At 40.8% G+C, this 26,907-nt stretch overlaps 1 protein-coding gene across 2 annotated transcripts in view; it reads left to right on the top strand.

The window, feature by feature from the left end:
• The window catches only part of gramd4a (GRAM domain containing 4a), a 144,698-nt gene that overhangs the window by 12,232 nt on the left and 105,559 nt on the right, over window positions 1–26,907 (top strand). For both annotated transcript variants that reach the window (XM_041203181.1, XM_041203180.1), the window contains exon 2: window positions 9,026–9,236. In XM_041203181.1, the coding sequence (XP_041059115.1) occupies window positions 9,075–9,236 (162 nt within the window). In that variant the 5' untranslated portion in view covers window positions 9,026–9,074. The remainder of the gene's footprint in view (window positions 1–9,025; window positions 9,237–26,907) is intronic.

Here is a 26,907-nt window from a genome sequence, read left to right on the forward strand (position 1 = left end):
CAGGGAAGAGTTCCATATATGCTTTATTATATACGTGTGAAAGTCTTTACTTGCCAGTAATTTTAAGGCCCTGTCCGGGAATGTCTGTTTTCCTGTAATGTTCTACAAACCCGGTGGCAAATTTTAGAGTGCCCAAGAGATCTAGTGGGCCAGTGAAGTACTTTTTAATTCTGACTTCATATCTTACTGTAGTTATACTGTGCAGCTGTCAAATGTAAGCACCATGAGGAGACCTCCCATGAGGGTTTCACATTGGCTTAATTTCAGGATCCAGCCAGGACCAAACTTGTTGCTCGTTTTGCATCAGTGTACGCGTGAAACAACTTTCCAATGTGAGTGTGTTAGCGTAACTGTAGCTTTGGTCTTGCACTCTGGAGGTTCTGTAGTTGGACTGTAACAGATGATTGGGATTCCCGAATGTAGCTGATTGACAAGTGAAAAGAACTTTTTTTCTCTCTCTCTCTCTGACTCCGAATAAGCCACCTTTCTAGATCTTTCCATTCAATTATCTAAATGACTAAATATATCATTTAATTTCTTTGAAAAATGCATGTGTATCTTTTTATTTAAAGTAGGACTTAACTACAAAAAGGCTAGAGGTCAATGCCCTGATCACATGAAACTCCTCCGTGCAGGCATTGTATTTGAAATCTTTGGCTCAGCTGAACTTAATACACAAACAAAGAATGCCAGTGTCCAAAGTGTGAGTTCCATTGCCTGCTTTACTGTATCAACAATATTAATGTGGTCATTGCATTCTCCTTAAGTACTGTGTTATAAAACTGGGCAGGACTTCACAATGTACGTTTTCAAATTGAAAAATAAGTCTAAATGTTGCATGTAAAGTGGCTTTTTAGAAATGAACTAACATTTTAATTTTCCCAGAGGCTGGGAATTCTGAGATGAGTGACTCACCTCCTGACCCCCCCTAAAGCTTGATCACCATCTAAAAGGCACAAGTCTGGATGAGTGCGGCTCCAACAACACTCAAGATGCTCGACATCTTTCAGGACAAAGCAGTCCACTTGTTCAGCATTCAACAACTAAACTAAACATTTACCGATGCACAGCAACTCACCAAGGCTCCTTTGATAGCACCTTCCAAACCCGTGACCTTTACCACCTTGAAAGACAAGGGCAGCAGATGCATGGGAACACTGCCATCTGCAAGCTCCTTCCAAGCCCCACACCATCCTGACTTGGAACTTTATCCTGTTCCTTCACTGTTGCTGGATCAAAATCCTGGAACTCCCTCCCCAACAGCACTGTGGGTGTACCTACACCACATGGACAGCAGTGGTTCAAGAAGGCAGCTTACCACTACCACCTCAAAAGCAATTGGGAATGTGCAACAAATGCTGCCCATGAAAGAATTTTTAAAATTACTGCCCATTTTTAATTGAAAAATATGGATTGAAGCAGGATTCCCCGCCTTCACTCAATTCCGTTTTGGAGCTCGGTCAGAGTGTGTCATAGGGGGAAAGGATTATGTGGATTTTCATTGTTCGCACTTTTGGCTTTCTTTTTTGTCCCCATCCTACATTACCAGGTACCATATTATTCAGATAGGCAGAACTATTTACTATGGCTGCTTTAGTATTTTACTTTACTATATGAATAGAAAGGATGACTTACTTGTCTTATCATTTGAAGGCATACTAAGCAAAATCTATCTTCATAAAAATGAAAACAAGCTCTTAAGGTCATAAAGTGGAAGAACAATAAAATGACCTGGTTAAAACCAAGGAGAATATAGATGATACAAAAGCGAGATACTATGGATACTGGAAATCTGAAGTAAAAACAGAATACTGAATATAGATGATTCACTTCGAGGACGAGATTTATGGAAAATAAGCAATGACATCGTGTTTAAAAATCAAACTTTAAACTTATTATTTGGAAAGATGATTAACACGTATTCTTCATTTCGTTTTTGGTTCAGTGTCAGCTTTTGGGGTATTGCACCTTTAACTTGAAAATTTTTGGGGTAACATGGCTTATGTGTACATTTTTAAAAAAGTCTCCCAGTCACTCAGTATAAGGACAATGTACTGCTGTAAACACAACATTTAGTATAAATGTGCTTAGAATAGTGTGTAAAAACAAAATTTGAATTTTTAAAATTTGACAGCAGAACAATATTTGCACCCTATGCAACCATGTTTTGCCCTTGCACATACATCATACACTAATTTCCTCACATGCAGTGCTTCAGCTTGATCTCCAAACCTTTCACTATTCACCAATATTGGAAAAGCCACATGATACAATTAATAATCTAAAAACTACTTTAGATGATATTGGCATTACTGTATGCACAAATATCATCTTTTAAAACATTAAATCTATAACATCTCAGATCCACAATTATGACCGGACTAAACAATGATTAAACAATTCAACCCACCATAAAACCAATTCACAAGAAATAAAAGGAATCCTTTTTACACATATTTAAGCTTCAAGGCCCCATGGAACATGAGAAAGTATAGAATTTTCAATAATTAATTCATGCAAACAATGTATCAATTGTTGTGTATTTGTCTCCTTGTTTTGCGTGTGATTTCTCACCCCCAACGTTCTTGTCTCGCTCTTATAATATTAAAACTTTTGGGACAAATCTCCAAGTGGAAGGAACACAGGAAATGTGTTGATTTGTGATAATCTTTGTATCATACAGTGGCATGCACCAGCTGACAGCTGCTGCTGTAGCATCTTCCAAGACTGGCTACTTGGTTGTCTTTTGAATGTTGCTTTTATTTCTTGCGAAATGGTTTTATGGCAGATTGAATTATTTTATCATTGTTTAGTCCTATCATAACTATGGGTCTGAAATGTTATAAATTTCAAGTTTTAATTGACTGTATTTGTGCAAACAGAAATGTAAGTCGATGCAATCTAAGGAATTTTGTTTAAATATGATTTGTATTCGATTAGAAGAATAAACGAGGAAAAAAAGTGTGATTAAAGAAATTTAGAATCAAGCATAATTGAACTGAGGCATAAAGCACTAGTTCTTGAGGAGCTGTTGGAGAGTCAATAGGAAGCACTGGCCAAACTGGCATCCAGTTTTTTTAAGGTATCCAAGGTGGGACGATTGTCAACAAAAACAAAAATACCTGGAAAAACTCAGCAGGTCTGGCAGCATCTATGAAAGGGAGCACAGTTAACATTTTGAGTCTGCTTAACTCTTCAACAGAACTATGGAAAAATAGAAAAGGGGTGAAATATAAGCTGGTTTAAGGGGTGGGGTGGGGGGGGGGGAGGGTGTGTTGGGACAAGAGAACTGGATAGTGGGCCAGTGATAGTTGGAGATAACCAAAAGATGTCACAGACAAAAGGACAAAGAGGTGTTGAAGGTGGTCCTATTATCTAAAGGAATGTGCTAAGTAAGGGTAGAAAGCAGGTCAAGCAAGGTACAGATAGCTCTAGGGGTGGGGTGGGGTGAAGGAATCGTAAAAGGCTAAAAGGTAGAGATAAAACAATGGATGGAAATACATTTAAAAATAATGGAAATAGGTGGGAAAAGAAAAATCTATATAAATTATTGGAAAAAACAAAAGGGAGGGGGAAAAATCAGAAAGGGGGTGGGGATGGAGGAGAGAGTTCGTGATCTAAAATTGTTGAACTCAATATTCTGTCCGAAAGGCTGTAAAATGCTGAGCTGGAAGATGTGGTGCTGTTCCTCCAGTTTGTGTTGAGCTTCACTGGAACAATGCAGCAAGTCAAGGACGGACATGTGGGCATGAGAGCAGGGTGGAGTGTTGAAATGGCAAGCGACAGGGAGGTCTGGGGTCTGGGTAATGCTTGCGGACAGAACGAAGGTGTTCTGCAAAGTGGTCACCCAGTCTGCTTTTGGTCTCTCCAATGTAGAGGAAACCGCAATGGGAGCAACAAATGCAGTAGACTAAGTTGAGGGAAGTACAGGTGAAATGCTCCTTCACTTGAAATGAATGTTTGGGCCCTTGGACGGTGAGGAGAGGGGAAGTAAAGTGGCAGGTGTTGCATCTTCTCCGGTTGCATGGGAAGGTGCCGTGGGAGGGGGTTAAGGTGTAGGGGGTGATGGAGGAGCGCACCAGGGTGTAACGGAGGGAACGATCCCTACGGAATGCCGTTTGGGGGGGGGGGTGTGAAGGGAAGATGTGTTTGGTGGTATCATCATGGTGGAATTGGTGGAGGATGATGCTTTGAATGCGGAGGCTGGTGGGGTGATAAGTGAGGACAAAGAAGGAGGGAAAATGTGTGAGGGCGGATGCGCGGGAGATGGACCGGACACGGTTGAGGGCTCTGTCAACCACCATGGGTGGAAAACCTCGGTTAAGGAAGAAGGAGGACATGTCAGAGGAACGGTTTTTGAAAGTGGTATCATCAGATGCAATGGAGGTGAAGGAACTGAGAGAATGGGATAGAGTCCTTACAGAAAGCGTGGTGTGAGGAGCTGTAGTCGAGGTAGCTGTGGGAGTTGATAGGCTTGTAATGGATATTGGTAGACAGTCTATCGCCAGAAATTGAGACAGAGAGGTCAAGGAAGGGAAGGGAAGTGTTAGAGATAGACCATGTGAAAATGATGGAGGGGTGGAAATTGGAAGCAAAATTAATAAAATTTTCCAGGTCCAGACAAGAGCATGAAGCAGCACCGAAGTAATCATCGATTTACCAGAGAAAGAGTTGTGGGAGGGTGCCGGAGTAGGACTGGAACAAGGAATGTTCCACACACCCCATAAAGAGATAGGCATAGCTGGGGCCCATGTGGGTACCCATAGCCACACCTTTTATTTGGAGGAAGTGAGAGGAGTTTAAGGAGAAATTGTTCAGTGTGAGAACAATTTCAGCCAGACGGAGGAGAGTAGTGGTGGATGGGGACTGTTCGGGCCTCTGGGACGACTGTCTATTTTTTGGCACCTTCTAAAAGTTGCTTTGTCGCTTTTGCAACAAAAGCAAAGTGACTTTGTTCAAAGAAAGTCCTTAAACAATTCCAACTTTACAATTGAGCTATTTTGTATCTATCTTGGCTTACTTTGAATAATTAGCTTAATACCCTTCACAACAATAATTATATGTAGCAATTGTATTTGCATACCTGCCTTCTGTTAACACACAACCTCCTATTCTTAGTCACCTTTGTCACAGTGTGATGTACATATTTTAATAAATTATTGTATATTATTATTGCTCCTCCTGCCCAAAAATAAATGGGGTCCAAAGGATTGAAATGGAAGATCAATAATAAATTGTACACATGAGAGGAGAAAAGAGCCAATTTTTAATAGCTGGATCCAAACATTAATACTTTTAAAATTCTAATTTTGTAGTTTTTTTAAGGCATTGCATCTTTAATAAGTCTGAAGTAGTTTGGGCCATGAATTGTTAAATGAAGCTATTCCAGTTTGGTGCAGTCGGTTGCACTGAGTCAGAAAGTTCTTTGTTTAAGCTTTATTCTAGACTTGAACACACAACCTGGGTTGATTCTCCACTGCAGTACTAAGGGCAGTTCTGCATTGTCAGAGACAGCCTCTACAGATGAGATACTAAATAAAGATAAAAACAAAAAACTGTGGATGCTGGAAATCCAAAACAAAAACAGAATTACCTGGAAAAACTCAGCAGGTCTGGCAGAACTGTTGAAGGGTCATGAGGACTCAACGTCAACTCTTTTCTTCTCCGCCGATGCTGCCAGACCTGCTGAGTTTTTCCAGGTAATTCTGTTTTTGTACTAAATAAAGACACTGTTTGTCTGTTCAGGTGAACATTACAGATTGCAGGACACTTTTACAAGAAGAGCGCCAAGCAACACCTTTGCCTCAACCACCACACCATCAAAAAAAATAACCGGGCCTTCATTTCATTGCTGTTTGTGAAATCTTTTGCATAATTTGGCTGCTGCGTTTACTGACATAATCAGTGAGTACATTTCAAAAAGTCATTGTGCGAAGCGTCTTGAGATGTTTCTTGGACTAGTCAATACTTTATAAATGTGTCTCTACCTCTATCTTTCACCTCAGTTGATAAACACACTGACCCTCTTTTAAGACTCTCTTTATAAAATGCACCTCCTTGTCATAACTTTAGTCACCATCCTAATAGCTCCTCCTTTGGCTCAGAATCTATTTTTGCCTCATACTTCTGGAAGGCTCCTTGGGATGTTTTGCTATGTTAGAAGTGTTCTGTAAATAGAAATTGTTCTTATTGAATTATAATATGGTTCCACATTTAATTCCTGGGATCTGTGCTGCATCAACTGATCTCAGTTGCAGTATGGGAATTGTGCTAGAATTGGCCTAGGTTGTAAAGAAGGGAGGATTGGTCAAGAGTTTCCATGCCCAATGAATATAAGCATTAGACAACACTGTACATGGTTGCAGAGCTCCTCACTGCTGAATAAATTGCAGGCAGTCTCAGTCTAGACACATTGCACAAAATGGCTTATTTGATGAAGCACCAATGAATGGTCAATGGAATTATAATTGTAATAATTCTGCTTTTGTTATGAGCCTGGGGTGGAGGAACGATGTGAAATATCAACATGTGTTTGTAGGCACAGTCCTATCGCTTATAGCAGACAAACTGATAATGTGATTTGTGTTACTAAGAACTTTTTTAAAAAAGGAATTTTTTAAAAAAAAAGCATTAGTTGTTGGAATAGCTGGTTTTGTCTTAGTCCCTTGCTGGCGGATTGGATGGCTAGCAGAAAGCAGAGAGTATGCATAAATAGGTCTTTTTCTGATTGGCAGGCTGTGACGAGTGGTCGTCTGTATTGGGGCCTCAACTTTTTATGATTTACATCAATGACTTGGCTGAGGAGAGTGAAGACTTGGTAGCTAAATTTGCAGATGACACAAAGATAGGTAGGAAAGTCTGTTGTAAAGAGGACATGAAGTTGCAGATGGATATCGATAGGTTGAGTGATGGGCAAAGATCTGACAAATGGTGTATAATGTGGGAAAATGCGAAGTCCTTTTCTTAGGAAGGAATAACAAAAAAGCAGATTATTACTTAAATGGAGAAAGGCTGCATAATTCAGAGGTGCAGAGAGATCTAGGTGTTCTAGTACATGAGTCACAAGAAGTTAGTATGCAGGTACAGCAAGTAATTAAGAAGGCTAATGGAATGCTGTCCTTTATTACGAGAGGGATTAAACATAAAAGTAAAGATGTTATGCTTCAGTTATACAGGGCATTGGTGAGACTGCACCTCGAATACAGTTTTGGCCTCCCTATTTAAGGAAGGATGTAAATGCATTGAAGGTGGTTCAAAGGAGGTTTATTTGATTGATACCTGGAATGAGTGGATTGTCTTATGAGGAAAGGTTGAACAGAATGGGCTTGTTTTCACTGGAGTTTAAAAGAGTGAGGGGTGATTTGATTGAAGTATACAAGATCCTGAAAGGCCTTAACAAGGTGGACGTCAAAGGGATGTTTCCTCTTGTGGGTGAACCCAGAACTAGGGGGCACTAATTTAAAATTAGGGATCGCCCTTTTAGGACAGAGATAAGGGGAAACTTTTTCTCTGAAAGTTGAGACTTTGGAATTCTCTGCCTCAGAAGATGGTGGAGGCAGGGTCATTGAATATTTTTAAGGCAGAGGTACATAGATTCTTGTTAGGCAAGGGAATCAAAGGATATCAGGGTTAGATGGGAATGTGGAAATCAAAACACGAGAAGATCAGCCATGATCTTATTGCATAGTGGAGCAGACTCGAAGGGCCGAATGGTATACTCCTGTTCCTATTTCTTATGTTCTTGACTTGATATATATGCACATGGATGGATACCCATCTTTTGCTGAAGTGCAAAAGACTTCTGAAGGTAAAGACATGCATAAGTGTTTAGGCCACTGCAGGAATTTCAGATGCCACTGAAGGGGAGGGTGGTGGTGCTGCCTAATCTAAACTAGATAAATCATGATAGAATTGCCAATGGACATGTCACTGAGGTAATGGCACTATGAGGTAGAAACTGATGATTGACTTTATCTGAAATAATCAGTGCATTAATGGATTTTAAATGGAAGTGATGAAAAGCGGGGTGGGGTGATGGTGATGCTGTGGGAATGGACAGTGAGTGGTGAGACATGCAGCACTTTGTTTATCATTTGTACAGCCACTGAAAGGAATGCACTGGTTGTGGTAGATCATGGAGGCCTGTCTCCTCACCTTACCCCATGCTTGCGGAGTGATGTCCCTCAAGCTATTTAACCAATTATCTCTAATGGAAAGAGATGCTTATGGACCTTTGTAGATTATAGCTAATTACTTAGTTGCTAATTTAGATCAAAATTAAAGCCCTTTTAGCAGTGACTATTTGAATTATTTGAATGAAAAACTTGCGTTTGTTCCAGGTTTTGCTATGTTAATTATTTTAGGACCTTGCAGTGCAGAACATAATGAAACTATTTTGAAACCTAGAGTGATTTGTTAGCTGTAGCTACTATTTCAGGGTGGAGGCCACATAATGTTTTTTTATTGAATGTACTTGTGGCTTTGTAACATGGCCTGCTATTGATCTCGCCCTGAGCAAATGTACTTTACATAATTGAATAATTAATTATTTGTCTTTGAAACTGAAAATATATAGGTATTATAGTGATACTTGTGACCTTTATTTTATTTGCAAAAGGATGACAATTTTCATTCGGGTCCTGGTGAGAGCAGTTGCATGACTTTGAATTTGTTAGCTCTCAGAATTACTTTGTAATAAGAATGTGGTGCAGTGAAAGCAATATAACTAACTTTGTAGTTTGGTTTGGAGTTGACATTATATAATTGTACATTGGTGAAGGTATGGGTATAGTGGGTGTCATGTCCTATAATAGAAGATAAATTATAATTTTCTCTTTGTCTTAAGACTCAGAATTGGCTTGGAATCTTCAATCCTTCCAAATTCATCTATAATTTTATTAATTTCTGTGGGAGTTGGCTACCGGTTCATAAAGTATGATTAAATAGCATGTGCTGATAGCTTAAAGATGCTCAGATTCTGAGCAAAATATTTTTTTGTAAAGGTGTTATGCTTTCTTTTTATCAGGAACAACATTCATCATGTTAAAGTGAAGGAAAAGAGCTCCGTGTTGAACATGCTAAAACGATTGGACAAAATAAGATTTAGAGGACAGAAACGGGATGAAATACTTGATCTGGTAGAATCTCCCAACGCATCAGACAATGAATGTGGTGATGAAATTCCAGGAAAATCTGCTCGATGCTCGATAAGAGATTCCGAAGAGCTAAAGGACCCTGTAAGTATTCATTTTAAAAATGAGTAAGTGACTACTGTTTTCTCCAGTTAAGAGTTATTGGTATACAGTTAAGGCGTTGGTACTCCTAATACAATGCAGGGTCCTTATAGCCCATTTTTCCGTCACTCGGGATACTAAGTTATGTTATTACAGTAAGGCAGAGTACAGTCCTGAGGACGTTGTATTTTTGTTGAAAAAAATTGTTAGACTCCATCTGAAGTAATTTTTGCAGCCCTGGTTGTTTAATCATCATGTTGTCCTGAGTTGGTACGGAGTGAGAAATGAAGATTCTAAGTATTAAGGAAATTACATTTGTGTTCTTTAGCAAATAAGTTTGCAAAGCTCTTAAGGGGTTTCATTAAGAATTCTCAAGCAAATTATTCACTAGGACAAATGGTTCTGTTACTGGGTTGCCTGACTTCTAAAGTTTGGAGTTATGAACAAGTGTGGCTTGTTTTTCTGCAGAGTAATTGGGCACAAAATTCAACTCTTTAGCACCATGTTTGTCATTCCCAACCATGTTTGCTGTCTGATCTAGTCATGTTTCAGCCTATCTTAGGAACTTGCCTTCTGTTCTATGTCTTGTGTAGCACCAAGCAAATGGCCTTAGTAAGATGCTTGTTTTGGATGAGACATTAAACCAAGGCTTTGTACGTCTAAGGTGAATGTAAAAGATTCCATAGAGCTATCTGAAATTGAGTAGGGGAGTGCTCTTGGTAGACTGGTCAACATTTATCCCTTAAGCCATGTCAGCCATGGCTCACTTGGTAGCACTCTCAACTCTTGAGTCACACATTCTGGGTTCAAGTCCCACTCTAGGACTTGAGCACAAACATCAAGGCTGATCTTCCAGTGCAGTGCTGCACAGTCAGAGGTACTTTGTTCCCATGCTATATTAAACTGAGGCCCCATTTGCCCCTTCAGATAAATATCAAGAACCCACGACTCTATTTTGAAGACCAGCAGGGGAATTGAATTCCCACTGACCTGGCCAATGTTTATCTCTTAATCAACTCTCAAAAGCAGATTATCTGATTGTTGTCACGTTGCTGTTTGTGGGAGCTGGTTGTGCAAATTAGCTGCTGAGCCTCCTACATTACAATGGTGGCTAGTTACGCTTCAAAAAGTACTTAATTAACTGTAAAGCACTTTGAGATATCTGGTGGTCATGAAAAGTGTTATATAAAGGCAAGTTTTTCAAATCTGTCTTTTTAAACAGCATCACCTAAAGCAGATTAACTGGACATGTGTAACTTGGTTGCTCCATTTGAGGGCATTTCAAAAGTGCCATAGATCACGGCTTATAAGGCAACCTCTTTTAATGGGCACCAAAATCATGCTTTTGAATATATTCAGCATATAAATCGCCACCAAACCGTCCCCCTGCAACTGACCCCCAATTTTCAGCTGCGCAAATGCTATATTCCCACCCCCCCCTAGAAATGCATGTTTTACTTATACTGTGATTTGGCACTTGGGATCAAGCAAGTGTTATGAAGAGGATGCATGAGATTTTAAGACATGCCTACACAGAACACACTGTACATGGCATGGCGACTGCTGAAGTAGAAATGAGTCCTCCAGCAAAAGGAACAAAGTACGAAGCAACTTTCAAGCTCAAAGTCGTAACATTTGCAAACGAGTCAAATGATAGTGCTGCAGCGAAGAAGTTTGGTGTTAGTGAAAAACTGGTGCAAGAATGGATGAAGGAATCTGCCCTGAAGAAGATCCCAAGACCAAATGCACTGTGAGAACAGGGATCAGCTACTGGCTTAATCTTGAGAAGTGTGTATTGGAATGGGTCCTCCAAAATGGATTCACCACATCAGAATGGTTACGTCATCGCCAGAAATGCAATACATATATATGCACTTGAGCGCACCAAATCAAACCATGAGCCCAGCAAAGATTGTGGACGACCAACAACTGATTGTTGCAGCCGCTTTACAGAACAAAACAGCCTATTGCTTCGCGAAGACCAAGATCATGCGGAGACTACCAAAAGACATCAATGCCAAAATTACCAGTTTCCAGCAGTGCAGACAGTGACAAAAACATGAGTAACCATTCAGTCACATTGGCAAAATGGATGAAGCAGCCATGAGTTTTGATATGCCTAGTTGTGGTAGAAAGGTGTGAAAATAACAGGACATGAGAAGACAAGATTCATGGTGGTACTAGCCTGCATGGTCGACAGAATGAAATTAAAGTCTGTGGTAATTTTCAAATGTAAAACCATGCCGTACATCAATTTCCCTGCAAGAGTTTCTGTGCATGCCTATGACAATGGTTAGATGGATGAGGATGGTGTGAAGTTGTGGATTGAGAATGTGTGGAATAGGTGTCCCGGTGGCCTCAGTAAAGAATGCAGCTTATTAACGTGAGACATGTGCTGATCATGCAGATGAAATCAAGAGGTGCGTGCAAAGCAATAACACCCACATTGCAGTTATATCAGGGAGAGGGGTCTAATGTCTGTAGTTCAATCTTCGGATGCATGCCTCAACAAGTCATTCAAGGAACATGTTCGTACCGAATGGTATAGGTGGATGGTTAATGGAGAAAAAGCCTTCTCGAAGAATGAAAATATGCATGCTGCCCCACTTGATGTTTTATGTGGTTTCATTATCAAATCACGGAATGCTATTAGTGCACAAGCTGTCATCAGATCGTGCTAAAGATATGGACTGTCCAATTCAATGGATGGAGAAGAAAATGATTTGTTCTGGAAGGATGATTCTGATCCAGATTGGGATCCTTATGATGATGTTATAGCCAAAGTTGACTCAATGAATTTGAAGAGCACTTTGCATTGGATGCCAAAGCACAATAAATTTAACAGCTTTGCAATGCTTTAATTGTGGTTAAAGATATCTTTGTACAATTAATTTATTAAATAAATCACGCTACATTACTTTAATGTGAATTACCAGTGATATGTTTTTTTACACATTTTAACATGGCATTCACACACGCCGGTGGTTCACATTGTGCACTTGGTGTATATGTTGATCCCCATTTTTGGAAAGATTTTGGAGGCTTCAAACGTTGACTTGTATGCCGCAATCTATGGTAACTTATTGAATATTCATCACCTTGCGATATCCAGAGAATGTGAAAGATGCAATATACATGCAAGTTTGTTATTGCATTTATTGTACTTTAGTTTTTAGCAATTTTTTTTGATAAATATCACATTCACACATTCATAACATTTTCACTGCAATTCTTCAACAAAGTTATGAATCGTGAATTTCTTCGGCAAGCCCTCCATCCAATAAATTCACACCATCTCCACCTTGCTGTAGCACCTAGATGTTAAAATATTCCCTTTTTCAAATTGCTTTTAGACATTAATCTTACTGACCTGGAGTTTCCCTGAGCTGTCATTAGGCTCCTTGTTAAAGATAGGTGTTATATTAGTTGTCTCGCTTACTTGATTCCAGAAATAGATTGACATTTTTCTCATAACACCACAGAGCAACTTTTATTTTGTGTAATTTACTTGTTTCATCTCTAGTGCATTTTCTAATAGTTGATCAAGTGTCATGGAACTGGGTGAGTCAAAATAATGGGCGTCTGCTTACCTTTTCTGGTTATGTTGTCAGATACTTGAAGAGTGGGCTCAGCAGATCTCTGGTGCTGGGAACACAATGGTTTTAATTCTCTGAGCATTGGTTCCAAAGTGGCAAATGGGTTGGTAACGAGAGGTCATAGATTTAAACTAATTGGTAAAAGAACTTAGAGGGGAGATATAAATTTTTTTCCCTGCTTCTTCATCCCCCATTAAAGCTAGGACGTGGCTCCACAAAGTGGGTGAAGTCTCTTATGGAGGGTCGCAGTCCTTCTGTTGCAAAATGTTGGCTTTACCGTGGGTACTTTCTCCTTTAAGAAATAAAACCAGGTTGAGGATTATTATGTACTGCTAAGTGGCGGTTACAAATTTTACTCCACATCAAAGGCTGGTAAGGTAGAGAATGTATTACATGCAATTAGGAGGCATTATAGCCTGACAGCTTCTAGCAGTGGGCCTGCATTTTCAAATCCTGTCGCAGCCTCACTCCCCCAAATTTCTGCAACATCTTCCAACCCTTCAATCCTCTGCCAGCTCTGTGCTCCCCCATCTTTGGCTTCCATTTAAGTTAGCTCCTTAACTGGAATTATCTTCATTGTGCTGCCTAAGCAAATTTAAACTTGTTCAGATTTTGCTTTAGACTTAAAAGCTTTTTTGCAGTGAGCCAATTTTAATTTGTAAAGTGCTCAACTGGATTTAATATATTGGCCGAGAACTCCTGATCTGGGTAGTAATCCCTGTTTCCGACCCCGATCAGAGATCAAGTTACCTATTTGCCTTCCTCTGATTTTTTTTTTTTGGGCGCAGCTTCTGATGGCGCGTTCTTCCAGACTCACTCAGTGCAGCAATTCTCACAGCGGGGAATGGAGAGAATCATCGTAAAATCCATGCCCCTTTTTATGGCACCAGCTGCCATATTCCAGTAAGCAGTGTTGAAATGCCCCAAAGTCATTTTGAGAAGCTATGGAGGGAAGGTAAATGGATGAGAGGAGAGGGGTGGCAGGTGAGTGACTGGGGGGGGGGGGAATGGGGTGGCGGGTGGGTGGCTGAATGGGGAAAGGAGTGCAGGCGGGTGGCTGGGGGGGAAAGGGGTGGCAGGTGGGTGGCTGAATGGGGAAAGGGGTGCAGGCGGGTGGCTGGGGGGGAAAGGGGTGGCTGGTGGGGAATGGAGTGGCAGGTGGGTGGCTTGGGGGGGGGGGGGGTGGCAGGTGGGTGACGTGTGGGGGAAAGGGGTGGCAGGTGGGTGGCTTGGGAGGGGAAAGGGGTGGCAGGTGGGTGGCTGGGGGGGAAAGGGGTTGCAGGTGGTTGGCTTGGGGGGAAAGGGGTTGCAGGTGGTTGGCTTGGGGGGAAAGGGGTTGCAGGTGGTTGGCTGAAGGGGGAAAGGGAAGGGGTGGCAGGCGGGTGGCTGGGGGTGAAGGGGTGGCAGGCGAGTGGCTGGGGGGAAAGGGGTGGCAGGTGATTGGCTGGGGGGTGGAAGGGGTGGCAGGCGGGTGACTGGGGGGGAAGGGGTGGCAGGTGGGTGGCTGAGGGGGGAAAGGGGTGCCAGGGGTGGGTGGCTGAGGGGGGAAGGGCTGGGGGGGGGCGAAGGGGTGGCAGGCGGATGGCTGAGGGGAAAAGGGGTGGCAGGCGGGTGGCTGAGGGGGAAAGGGGTGGCAGGTGGGTGGCTGGAGGGGAGAAAGGGTGGCTGGGGGGGGAAGGGGTGGCAATGGGTGGCTGAGTGGGGGAAAGGGGTGGTAGGTGGGTGAGTGACGGGTAACTGAATGAGAGAGTAGGGGTGGCGTGTAATTGGCTGAGGGGTTAGGGTGGGTTTGGGGTATCAGCAGTACAGTTACCCAGGAGTTAGAACTGATTTTAATCCTTCCAACTTTTCTTGGGTAACTATTCTGCTAAGTCGGAACCACCTGAAATCTCTGACTCTAGCAGAGTTTCAGAGGATTCCAGACTCAGGGGAATTGCCCATTGGAAGTCCAGACTTCCCAGGCACTTCAAACATAGCCAGTGTGTCAGGACTTCCAAGAGGTCCCGTAGTGTAACTTGGAGGGTGCGAGCATTGAGAGATTGGAAGTTCTGGGCCATTGTGTCAGTTCTGAAGGAGTGAATTATGAGTTAATTTATTAGCTACTTTTACAGGGCAGGTTTTGATAAAGATTAAGTTCTCTTTGTTGAAATAATTTAAATTAAATGTAGTTTGTTGAAGACTAAGAATTGCTGACCTAAATGTTACAGCTTTATGGCTTAAAACATACTCTGAATATTCCTCTTTCCGAATATAACTTTTCATGCCACTATTATGCTTGTGACGACATGGGCCTGAGACAAATGAGATTGTAATGGCTTTCTGAAACCTAAAGGTTAATCTAAACATTCAGAGAAGAAATATCTCGATTATAATTGTTAAACATGCACCATCATAGAAAGTACTTGACAATATCACTTTCTTCTATTCCTCAGCCCACATAAATCCTCTGAACTTAGTGAGACAGATGAGAACCAAATTTGAAATAATCTACACCAACCAGATTATCATTTCCTTTGAAGAACAGAAGATCCCATATTCAATTCTTGGTCTGTACTGAGTGAGCAGATATTAATCAGGATAGTAGATGCAATAGTTGCTGCACAGGCTAGAGTGTGAAAAATTGGCCAGTATCCATCCAGAGTGTATCTGGTGACAAGTTTAAATATGTGGCTGGTAGGAGAGAATTGAACTGGATATTGAAGCCTGCCTAGGGAAAAATGACTTGTTGGTGCTTGCTGCCAAGCCTATCTTGATAAGATGCCAGAGAGCTGTTGACATCTGTGGAACTACATAGTTCATCTTCAAAAATAATAGGAAAACTAGAACAAATGTTACGAAATTAAATGAAATGTTATGAAACATACCTTATTGCATTTATCTGTCCCAATAATAGCCAGTGTCGTCTTCATCATAGGTTAGGATGTGCAGGCATCCTCATCCCTCATCAGTTAGCCCTTGCTGCCTCTAGTGTGTAACCTTGTCTTGCAAGAGAGAGGGAAGTGCATCAATGAGTGTTGCACATTTGTTTGCAGTAACTTTCATGGTTGAATAGCAGCGAGATATAAATATGAAACTTGAAGCAGTGCTAAATGAATCTTGATTGACAGAAATTGTTGGTGGGTGAATGGTGCGGATGTGCTGAATTGAGCATTGGCTGAGGAGATGGCACAGTTGGCAGCATATGGCATTTGAAGATGCATCCACTGATCATGATCACTCTTACAAGACCATTGAACCTCTTGCAACACTGCAACCAGATCCTCGAGGCTTATCTTCTGGTGTTGGCTTCTGTGGCTGTCAGCTCTCACTGTCTTTGGAGTATGTGTCTGGAAAGCCTCCTGGTCCCCAGCGGTTACAGGATATTCTCCTCCTCCTCCTACCACCGTGACCTCCATTTTGAAAAACTTGGAGACCAGTTCAGTCACTTGCACAAATGCCAGCACCTTCTGCATACACCTCCTGTTTGAAGTGCAGGCTGTCTTTTAGTGATAAAAACAAAAAAACTGCGGATGCTGGAAATCCAAAACAAAAACAGAATTACCTGAAAAAACTCAGCAGGTCTGGCAGCCATCAAAGGGTCATGAGGACTCGAAACGTCAACTCTTTGCTTCTCCGCCGATGCTGCCAGACCTGCTGAGTTTTTCCAGGTAATTCTGTTTTTGTTTTTGTTCTGTCCTTTAGTGAAGTTAGCTTTTCCTGATATGAGCCCCTGCTAATGTGTCCTACAAATTAATAGCACAGTCAATGATTGCTAGATGCTGAGATCATTGCAATGACCAGGCAGCACAAAGTTGCCATCATTGACTGCATTGCATTCGATGGTCCTGGGTTAATCACACATTGTAATCCCTGCATCTATTTTCAGGGTCTGTGGATTTTAGCCATTTATCATCTGCGCATACACTGTAGGTAGTGTCATGAGAGTATAATAATTTTCATTATTTTTCTGGTTTATTGTGAAGTAGGTTAATGGGGTTGTGTTTTTCTGCCTGTTTTGAGATTTAATTACATTTTGTAGCCAAGCAGATTGCAAGTTGAAGTTATCAAAAGAAGTAAGGTGTAGAAGTATCTTTACTACGCTAATGAGTAAACATGGTTCGGGTCTTGGCATGTAAGGTGTAAAGGGAATTTACATTTTTAGATGGAGGGGGATTTTAATTTCCAAGAGGTCAATGAGAATAGTAGCAACATGTGAAGATTTTTATTATAAGAAAGGTAAGGTTCCAAAGACATATGGAAACAATGGAATTTACAAATTAAGAAGGGTGAAACATATATAAAGGAGAATGAGGCTATGTGTCAGGGGAAGGCATTGTAAGACATAACAATGTGTGTGAAGTCTTGTGCATTAAGCTTGCTGTCTACCGAAGCTGAAGCTGGAGAAAGCCACTTTGAATTCCACTGTCCAGAGTGTTGTGTTAATTTGTGGGATCTGGTTAAAATCTAAAATATCTATTTTTGGATAGTTGCCTTAAAGGGGGTGTAACTGAGAGCCCGGTTAATTAGGGATTTTAGGAGTTATCATAGTAGTAATTTGTTGACCTATATATGTGCTTGAAATCTTCTCTTTTGTTGACATTTTAATTTGAGTTTGTAAAAGAATCTTAGTGGACTCATTACTTCAGAATTCAGGGCACACATCTTGAAATAAATACAAATTGCAAAACCGTTGTGATCGCATGATCAAGTTTCCCTTGTGGATTTGATCCACCTGGTAAACATCATCTGCCGCGTCCTAAATTAGTCAGTGGGGGAGCCAGAGGGATTGGTGGTGGCTGGTGGGTAGTTGGAGGGAGGGGAGGGCAATCTGGGGTCTTATTGGGGGGGTGGGGTGGGGAATCCCATCCCTGTGAGGGAGTTACTTGTGAAGTCCCTGTTGGGGGGGGGGGAAGAGATGAATTGGACAAGCCCTGTGGGGGGGCTCAGGGTGGGGGGTGGTCAATACTATAGTTACCCAGAAGTTAAAGTGGTTTTAATTCTTTTAACTCTCTTTGAGTAACTATTACTGTAAACTGTTGGAACCATCCAAAATTTGCTATCCTTATCTGGGAACTTCGGTGGGGATTTCCCAGTGCATCTTTGGGGTACCCCCCCAGCTAGGGGGGTTACAGGTCATAATCTCTACTTGATTCAGCAACTTCCTCGTGAAGAAAGAATGATAAAAATATGGCACATGATATGCAAGGGTTTGCATTACTGTATAGTTTAGCCTTCTGATCATATCTGCACTCATGAAGATGCCATGAGTAATTTCTGTATGCCATAGTGCATGTACTTGGAATGGGAATCTATCTGCTCAGGGTCTGGATTAGCAAGAGGCAAATACAGCAGTGTGCCATTTGGTACAGAGATTACCTGTATTCACTTGCAACATAGACATGACACATGCAGGGTCAGCTGTGGCCTGGAATTGCACCTGCAACCAGTCATGCTACAATGCTGAACTATGGGGTAGTTACAATGGAGTGGCACAGAGAGCAGCCTATTTCAGCAGCACCTTGTTCAATATTACCTCCATCTCAGTAACTAAAAACCATGTTTGCGGAAGCAAGTTTTGGAGTACAGGAAGTCCTCACTTAAAGTTGTGATTGCCTTTCTGAAAATCAGGACTTTAAGTGAAAGATTGATTCCTATGGCAATCTAAATCAATGTTAAAACTGTAGTTTGGTTCTGTAGTGCCTTCCTTATCAGAAAAAAACAAATAATAAACATTATACCTTCTAAGTTGCAATATTTTACATTGTTAAATTCCTGTGTTGGTAAATGAAATAACTTGCATATTTTTAAACTTATTTTAAAAGCAAACTGTGGCTTTCTGCTTACGGTACCTCTTGTTCACTGCTGATCCTGCTTAAACCTCCCTTTCCCTGACCCTCCTGGCCGCTGCAGATTCTCCCACTCCTCAACCCGACAAGTTGTGGCCTCTCCCCCTCCCTGACCTTCCATGTTGCAGCCTCTTCCCTTCTGCTGCCACCCTTTCCCTGGCCTACCCTAGTTTTTTATGTTCTCGCTCACCGCTTCCCTCTCCTGAGCCCTCGTTGTGTGCAAGGGCTTGGAAGAAGAGCAGTGAGGCAGGAGCAGCTTTGACTGTCATTATTAAAAACATAGATTGTAGTAGCCCCAGCTTGGCGTTTTTGCACATTGGGACTTGCATTTCCACAACATCGGAGCTTCGTCTTTGGATCTGACCTGAATATTGAATAGGAATGCAAGTCCAGGGGAGGGAAGTGGCAAGAGAGTGAGTCAGAGTGGAGAAGGTTCAGTGAGGGAGTGAGTCAGGGACTAGGGGGAGGCCACAACTCTGAAGTAAGGGAAGGGGTGGGCAGAGAGGGGGAGGCCACAACTTGGGGAGCAGAGGCCGCTCCAAAGTAGCGCCAGTTGGGGCTCTCAGGAAATGACACTAAAACGAACCTTGCGACACTCAACGAGATTGTAGGCCCCATAAATTTAATGATGTTGAAGCCCAACAATACTAAAGGGGGCAATGTTAAAAGAGGACTTCCTACATCTGGTTGAAATTGGTTTGCTAATAGGTCTATATTAATGTGAAATTATGTCTTAATTAATGTGAAGACTTGTAAAAATAGATGACACTTTTTCTATTGCTGTTTTAAGAAAATGTATATTTTATATTTGCTTGTCCCTTTCTGGTAGGGAAATTAAATATTGCCTGTTTGTTTTTGTACCAATCAATACTGACATTGGAACCTGAAAATATTAGATTAGAATTTAAACAAATATGCAAATACATTTCTCTTGTTGCACGTTGGTTTGTTTTAACACTTGCTTATGAATGCAAAATTTAGCTTGCTGGACAAACTTTGCTGAGGTGCTATATGTACCCTTTTAAAGAAAAAACTTTGTAATAAAATGGTGCTGGAAAAGTTTGCATTGAGCAAAATTTTGAAATGTGTACTCCCTTCTCTCTTTGATATGATTGTTGTGAATAGTTTCTATAGCTTCTGGATCAGTAGTTACCAGGTTGAGAGTGAGGGATAAAGATCTTTGCAACCTTTTATGTAACTAAAAAAATGTGCCCCTGTAAATTGGCAAGATTTCTTTGACTTCAAACTGACAGGGAAGGATTTGATCCATTAACTTTGGCAAGCAGAGGAAAAAAAGAATGTAATAGAGTAAATTATGCAAGCCAGCAAAGATTCAGCAAACACCCACTAAATGACCAATAATTCTGAATTGTTCTTTCCTGTGAAGAGCATGTTCTTTCAAAGCTTTAGATTTTTAAGGAAGAGAAAAATTCTGCATTTATATCGTGTTAAGATGTCTCTCAAGCAACTTTATATGGGTATATGAAGCAACCATTTTATGCAGAGTGACATCCCACAAATGCAAAAGAATTAAAGGGGAAATTGAGGACAAATTTCTTCATAGAGGTTTGTTAATACCTGGAATGCATTACCTGAAAAGGTGATGGATCAGATTCTGTAAGAACCGACAGCTTGTGGTCACTGAGAGGGCTGTGCTTTGCTACTAAATGAGCAAAGCTGAAGCGAAGACTTACCTTCTTCCAAAGAATAATAATAGGAAGATATTTTTTCCTCCCCACTTAGTGTGGTAATTCTGTTGTGCAAGTAAATTTGACTGTGTACACTGCAAAGCCATGAATTGTTTGCTAAAGTTCATCAATGTGAAAGAGCCTTCAGATTATTCATGTTGCTCAATGTTAAAGGTTTGCTAATCGCCTGCAGATCGCTTCATTTTGCTGAACAGGATTTCATCGCAAAGCCAAGAATAAGACTTGTTGAGCAGTTTAAAGAAGGAAAACATAAGTAACTTGGAGGAAGCTTTCTGCCATCAAAATTAAACATCTACAGTTATCAAAGTATAATTTCCATAAAGTCTAATTCAGAATTTTTTTTGTTAGGTGGATTATTGACTTCAATTAATGGATTTTTTTCTCTATAACTTGCTGTTTTTCGGCTAGAAAAACAAGAGAAACAGGCACATGGAACACCACTAGCTGCCTGCAGGTTCCCCTCCAAGTGGCACGTCATGCCAACTTGGAAATATCTTCCTAGTTCTTCATTGTCGCTGGGTCAAAATCTTGGAACTGCCTCCTAAACAACACTCTGCGTGTACCCACATCACACAGACTGAAGTGGTTTAAGAAGACAGCTCATTCTCAACTGCTTAAGGGCAATTAAAGATGGGCAGTAAATGCAGGCCTTGTCAGCGATGCCTACCTTTCATGAATGAATAAAAAACATCTGCCAAAACTGAAGCTATCCTTTTTTAGCTCCAGCTAGCTGCAGTCAAAATCCACTGGTCTGAAAACCTAGAACTCTACTGGAATCATAGAAACTTAAAACACAGAAGATACTTATTTGGCCAGTCATGCTGTACCAGCTCTTTTAAAAGAGCTGTCCAATTTATTCAAACACCCCAGCTTATTCCCCACAATCCTGAAAATTAGCCCACTTCAAGTGCATATCCAATTGTCTTTTAAAAGTTTTTTTTAGAGAATCTGATCCACCACCCTTTCAGACATTAACAAACTACTTGAAGAAATTTGTCCTCAATTCCCCCTTTAGATCTTTAACAAACCTCTTGAAGAAATTTGTCCTCAATTCCCCCTTTAGATCTTTTGCCAATTATCTTAAACCTATAACCTCTTTTTGCCCAAAAAATTGCCAGAGAAAATAGCTTTTTCCCTCCTTGCTCCATCAAAACTCCTCAGAATTTGAATTGGGTCTCCCTTTAACTTCTCTGTTTTAAGATGAATAAACCCAGCTTCTCCAATCTTTCCATGTAACTGAACTGCCTTATCCCTAGTGTAATCTTGGTAAACCGCCACTGTACCCTCTCCCCAGCGCCTTGCCATTCTTCTAAAGTGTGTTGCACAGAAATGTACACAGTGATCCAGCTGAAGCCTAGGCAGTTAAGGTTAGAATGACTTCTTTGTTTTTGTATTCAATTACCCTATTTACAAAGCCATAGATCCCATAAGCTTTCTTAACTGCTTTATCAACTTATCTTGCAAACCTCGAAGATTTTTGAATATGCAAACCCATGTCCCTCTCTTCTTATACACCCTCAAAATAGTACCATTTAAATTATATCATCACTTCACACATACCTGCACTAAATTCTATCTGCATGTCTCCCCCCATTTCACCAAATCTATGTCCTCCTGCAGTCTATTACTAACATGCTCATATTATGTTGCCAAGTTTTGTTTTGTAAATTTGTACTGCCTGTACACAAGACCAGGTGATTTGTATCCAATGAGAAATACAGTGGTCCCAATGCTGATTCCTGAGGGACCCCATGGCATCCTTCCCCCCAGTCAGAAAAACTGCTTCCTATCTCTTAGCCACCTTCAAACCAAAATCACCAATCAAGATTGTTATGAGGTATTTTATCAAATGTCTTTTGAAAGTCCAAGTAAGACAGCATCTACAGTACAACCTTTGTTAACCCTCTGATATTTCATCAAAGAACTCAATTATGTTAGACATGATTTATTGTTAACAAATTCATGATGGCTGTCTCTTTTTAACCCCATGCTTTTACCACTGAGTATTAATTTTGTCCTTGAAGGTCTCTGGTAGTTTTTCCACCATTAGTGTTAGACTGGCTGGTAGTTAGGTTTATGCCTTTCTTTTTTTTTTGAAGTTTATTTTAGCAATCCTGGACTTTGAGCCAAGCTTCTGAACGCCACATTGTATACATTGCTTTATTTCACAGAAAACAGGAACACAAAAATATGTAGGATTGGAAAAGACCATTGCACTTTATTGGCCATGCCTAAATATTATTCCCTTTTCATCCTCTCCCTCACTATTGTTGTAAGTTTAGTTTACATATTTATCACCTCAATGATTGCTTTTTCCAAGGCACTTACTGTCAATCCCTTCTATTGTACAATTAAGGATTAAGATGCAGGATTGGCCCAGAGAGTCTTCACCATATAGCCATTCCATCAAAGGAGTATCAAGTGCTTCTTCAGGTTGATCGAAGGTAGGAAATAAGCTGGTAAGCTACAACAGGCTACTTTTGATCTCCAGAGTGGTAGTCCTCTCATCAACATGGCTAAGAGCATGCCAGGCTTTTCCACTAAGGGCATCACCTAACATATCTTATTACCTTGTTCTCATTACTTCAGATATACACTTAGGAAAGAGAGGATGCTAATCCAACTACTAAGTCCCAAGCTGATACAGACTAAGTACTTGAGTGTATTTATCCAGTTTTAAAATTTCAGCCTCCTATAAGTGCAATAAAGCATTGCAAATTATTACTTCTAACATTTGAAACATTTTAAGTAAGCTTATTAAATTATACTTGGGTAAAGTAATTTTAAAGTGCAGGAGCTGCTTCATTGATTTTCCTCAAAGAATTCTTCCGTCTCGGAAATCTGCTTAGGTGCTGTTAGCCAAGTCAGGCTCATGACCTATAGACTCCCATCCAAACCTTTCTGTAATTGGGCGCATTGTACTCTTTTCTGAACAGTACTCATTAGTATTCATGAGAGCTACCACAGGGTACAGAGGGATTTAAGTATTTTTCTTGTCTTGTCAGAACCAAAGCTAAAATTTCCCTTTCAAGTAAACCTTATGGATCTCTTGGGCATTTACAGTTTACACCTACTCATAGTTATAAATATTTCTGGAGCTATAAATATTTCTGGTGCAGTCAGAGATCCTTTAAATGTCAACTAACCAGACAGAAAAAAACTGGCTAATTATTAGACAGGAAACAAATCAAATCACTTTTCCCACGATCTAAAACTAAGTTTACCTTTATTCCTGCTGACACTTGGGATTTATCCATTCTGGAAATATTGCTCTGGTACATGCTTCCATGTGTGAATTTTGAACAGATCGGTACGCAGTATATTAGTGCCAGAGAATGGAATAATTTCTGTTTTAGCGATCAAGCATGCTTATGCCTGATACACCATGGTTTGATACAAAAAATAATTCCCTCCCCTGGCCTAACAAAAGTACCTTGAAAAAGCACACCAAGGTGAAGTTTTTCCATTTGGATGACCAGTTATATTGAAGCTTCTCTACTAATTGTGCAATTTTATGTTATGGGCTCATGAGTTTTACACTGGCTCTTAACCACCAGCAGACAAAAATTGTTTGTATTCTATGGGATGAATTTGAAACCAGATCCCAGATGTGAATCCACTGTAACCCTCAGTGCCCCATTGAAAAAAAAACAAATGTAAATGAAGGTCTAAGCACTGCAGTTTAGGACTCCATCATGTTTCAGCAAAGAATGGATAAACTTAACTCTTGAATAAGCCATGCAATGTTTGAATTTAAAAGTACATGGATTATAGGAGGGTGGCAGGACTAGAGATTGTAAAATGGCGAGATTGATGGGCGGATGAGCAGTCTTTTTTTGTACTTTAGATGCAACATGAAAGAGATTACAGCAGCAATTAACATAATAGCATAAACAAAAGAGAGCAAGATTTAAAATAAGTGGTAATAATAGTTTTGCTATCAGAGAACAACCTTTTTATGCCTGAAAATGTGGAGGCAGTTTCAATCATGGCTTTTAAGGAATTGAGTAAGCACTAGGAGAAAAAAAAATTGCAATGTTACAGGGTAAAGTCGGGGGAGTAGGTCTAACTGAATTGGGCACAGACACAACAGAGCAAATGATGACCTGTGCGATCACCGTTCTGATTCATCATTACATTAATTTAGGGGAGATAGTGGCGTAGTGGTAATGTCAAAGATAAAAGCAAAATACTGCAGATGCTGGAAATCTGGAACAAAAAAAATTGCTGGAAAAACTCAGCAGGCCTGACAGCATCTGTGGAGAGAAAGACACGAGTTAATGTTTTGAGTCTGTATGACTCTTCTTCAGAACTAGCTTCTGGACTAGTAATCCAGAGGCCCAGGCTAATGCTCTGGGAACATAGGTTCAGATGCTACAATGGTGACTGGTGAAATTTGAATTCAATTAATAAATCTGGAATATAAAGCTAGTCTCAGTAATAGTACCATGAAACTATCATTGATTGTTGTAAAAATCCATCTGGTTCACTAATGCCCTTTGGGGAAGGAAATATGCTATCCTTCCCTGGTCTTGCCTACATGTGAATTCAGAGCCACTCTTAACTGTTCTCTGAAATGGCCTAGCAAGCCAATCAGTTCAAGGGCAATTCAGGATGGGCAACAAATGCTGGCTTTGCCATTGATGTCCACATCCCATGAAAAAATAAATAAAATTACATTGTTTGCCTTTGAGGCCAAGAAGTATACCTACTAGCATAGTCAAATGTGACAGAAATTGTAAGGAATTGTTGCTCATGCCCTGATTCATGCAAAGTCCTGCTCACCTATTTCCCCTGTGCTCAGCGATCCATGTCCACTCACGATTAAGCACCACCACAATTTTAAAATTCACACCCTTATTTTCAAATTCCCCCCATGACATCGGTAGCATTGTGGTAATGTTACTTGTTGAATCTGTAACCAAAAGGTCTGGACTAATACTCTGGAGACTTAAAATTCAATTAATTAATAAAACAATTGGAATAAAGAGCTAGTCTCATTAATAACGCTCATGAGTCTACCAGATTGTTGTAAAAGCCTATCTGATTCACTAAACTCCTTCAGGGGAGGAAATCTGCTGCCCTTAGCCAGAATCCTTACATGTGACACCAGAACCATGGCAATGTGGTTGATTCTTAATTGCCCTCTGAAATGGCCTAGCAAGCTAATCAGTTGTGTCAAACCGCTATAGAAAAATCAATTGAGAATAAAACTGGCTGGGTGATGTGGCATAGAGAAAGGCACACCCTGCCCAGTTGACGCTGCAAATTCCTCCACAGTAACATCTGGAGACTTGTGTTAAAAACTTAGAGAACTGTCCCACAAAATAATACCAAATCACTCTCTACAGACTATGCCCCAAACTTCTCCATCACCTTCACTGGCTATATTCTCTCCCATCAGTAGAACAGATCCACTAGAGGTAGCGACACAGTGGTATATAGTCAGGACGGAGTGGCCCCAAGACACCACATTGACTTTGGAACTGTGAAATCTCAAGGCACCAAGTCGCACACAAGCAAGGAAGCCTCCTGTTAATTGCCATTTGCCGTTTGCTGCCCTCCTCACTTGGAAGAAAAACTGGGGTATCAAGGGTACAGAATGTAGTCTGGGTGTGGACTTCTATGTCCATCACCAAAAGTGGCTCATTAACAACACTACTGACCAAAATGGTTGAGTCCTGAAAGACACATTTGCCAAACTGAGTCTGAGGCAGGTGGTGAGAGAATCAACAAGTGAAAAAACCTACTTGAACTTCTCACAATGTACCTCTTACAGATGTATCTTTTCATGACAGTATTGGTAAGAGTGACCACCACACAGTCCTTGTGGAGACAATGTCCCATCTTTACAATGTGGCACAACCACAGGGCTAAATGGGATAGACTCAGAACAGATCCAGCAGCTCAAAAATAGGCATTCATGAGGTGCCGTGGACCATCAGCAGCAGTAGAATTACTTTCAACCAGAATCTGCAATCTCATGGCCTGGCATATCCCTCACTCTACCAATGTCATCAAGTCAGGAGATTAACCCTGCTTCAATGAGGAGTTTCAGAAAGCATACCAGGAACAACACCAACCTGGTGAAGCTACAATACAGGGCTACATGCATGCTAAACAGCAGAAGCAGCATGCTACGGATGGAGTTAATGATTCCACACTCATTGGATCAGATCAAGCTATGCAGTGGATAATTAAACAACTAAGAGGAGGAGGCAGCTTTGCAAAGATCCCCATTCTTGGTGATGGCAGAACCTAGCTCATCAGTGCAAAAGACAAAACTGAAGTATTTGCAGCTGTCTTCAGAAGTGTCACGTGGATGATCCATCCCTGTCTTCTTCTGAAATTCCCATCATCATGGATGTGAGTCTTCAGACAATTCGATTCACTTGATATGAGATTAAGAAATGGCTAAAGGCATTGGATACAACAAAGGTTATGGACCCTGACATTTCCAATTAAGCAAGGTGGCTTTTCTACCATGAGCACTGCCAACCTTTTAAGCGCCTCCCGTTTAGAAGCATAGAAAAGCTACAGCACA

The sequence above is a fragment of the Carcharodon carcharias genome, chromosome 13 (assembly GCF_017639515.1).
Source record: "Carcharodon carcharias isolate sCarCar2 chromosome 13, sCarCar2.pri, whole genome shotgun sequence".
Taxonomy (NCBI): domain Eukaryota; kingdom Metazoa; phylum Chordata; class Chondrichthyes; order Lamniformes; family Lamnidae; genus Carcharodon; species Carcharodon carcharias.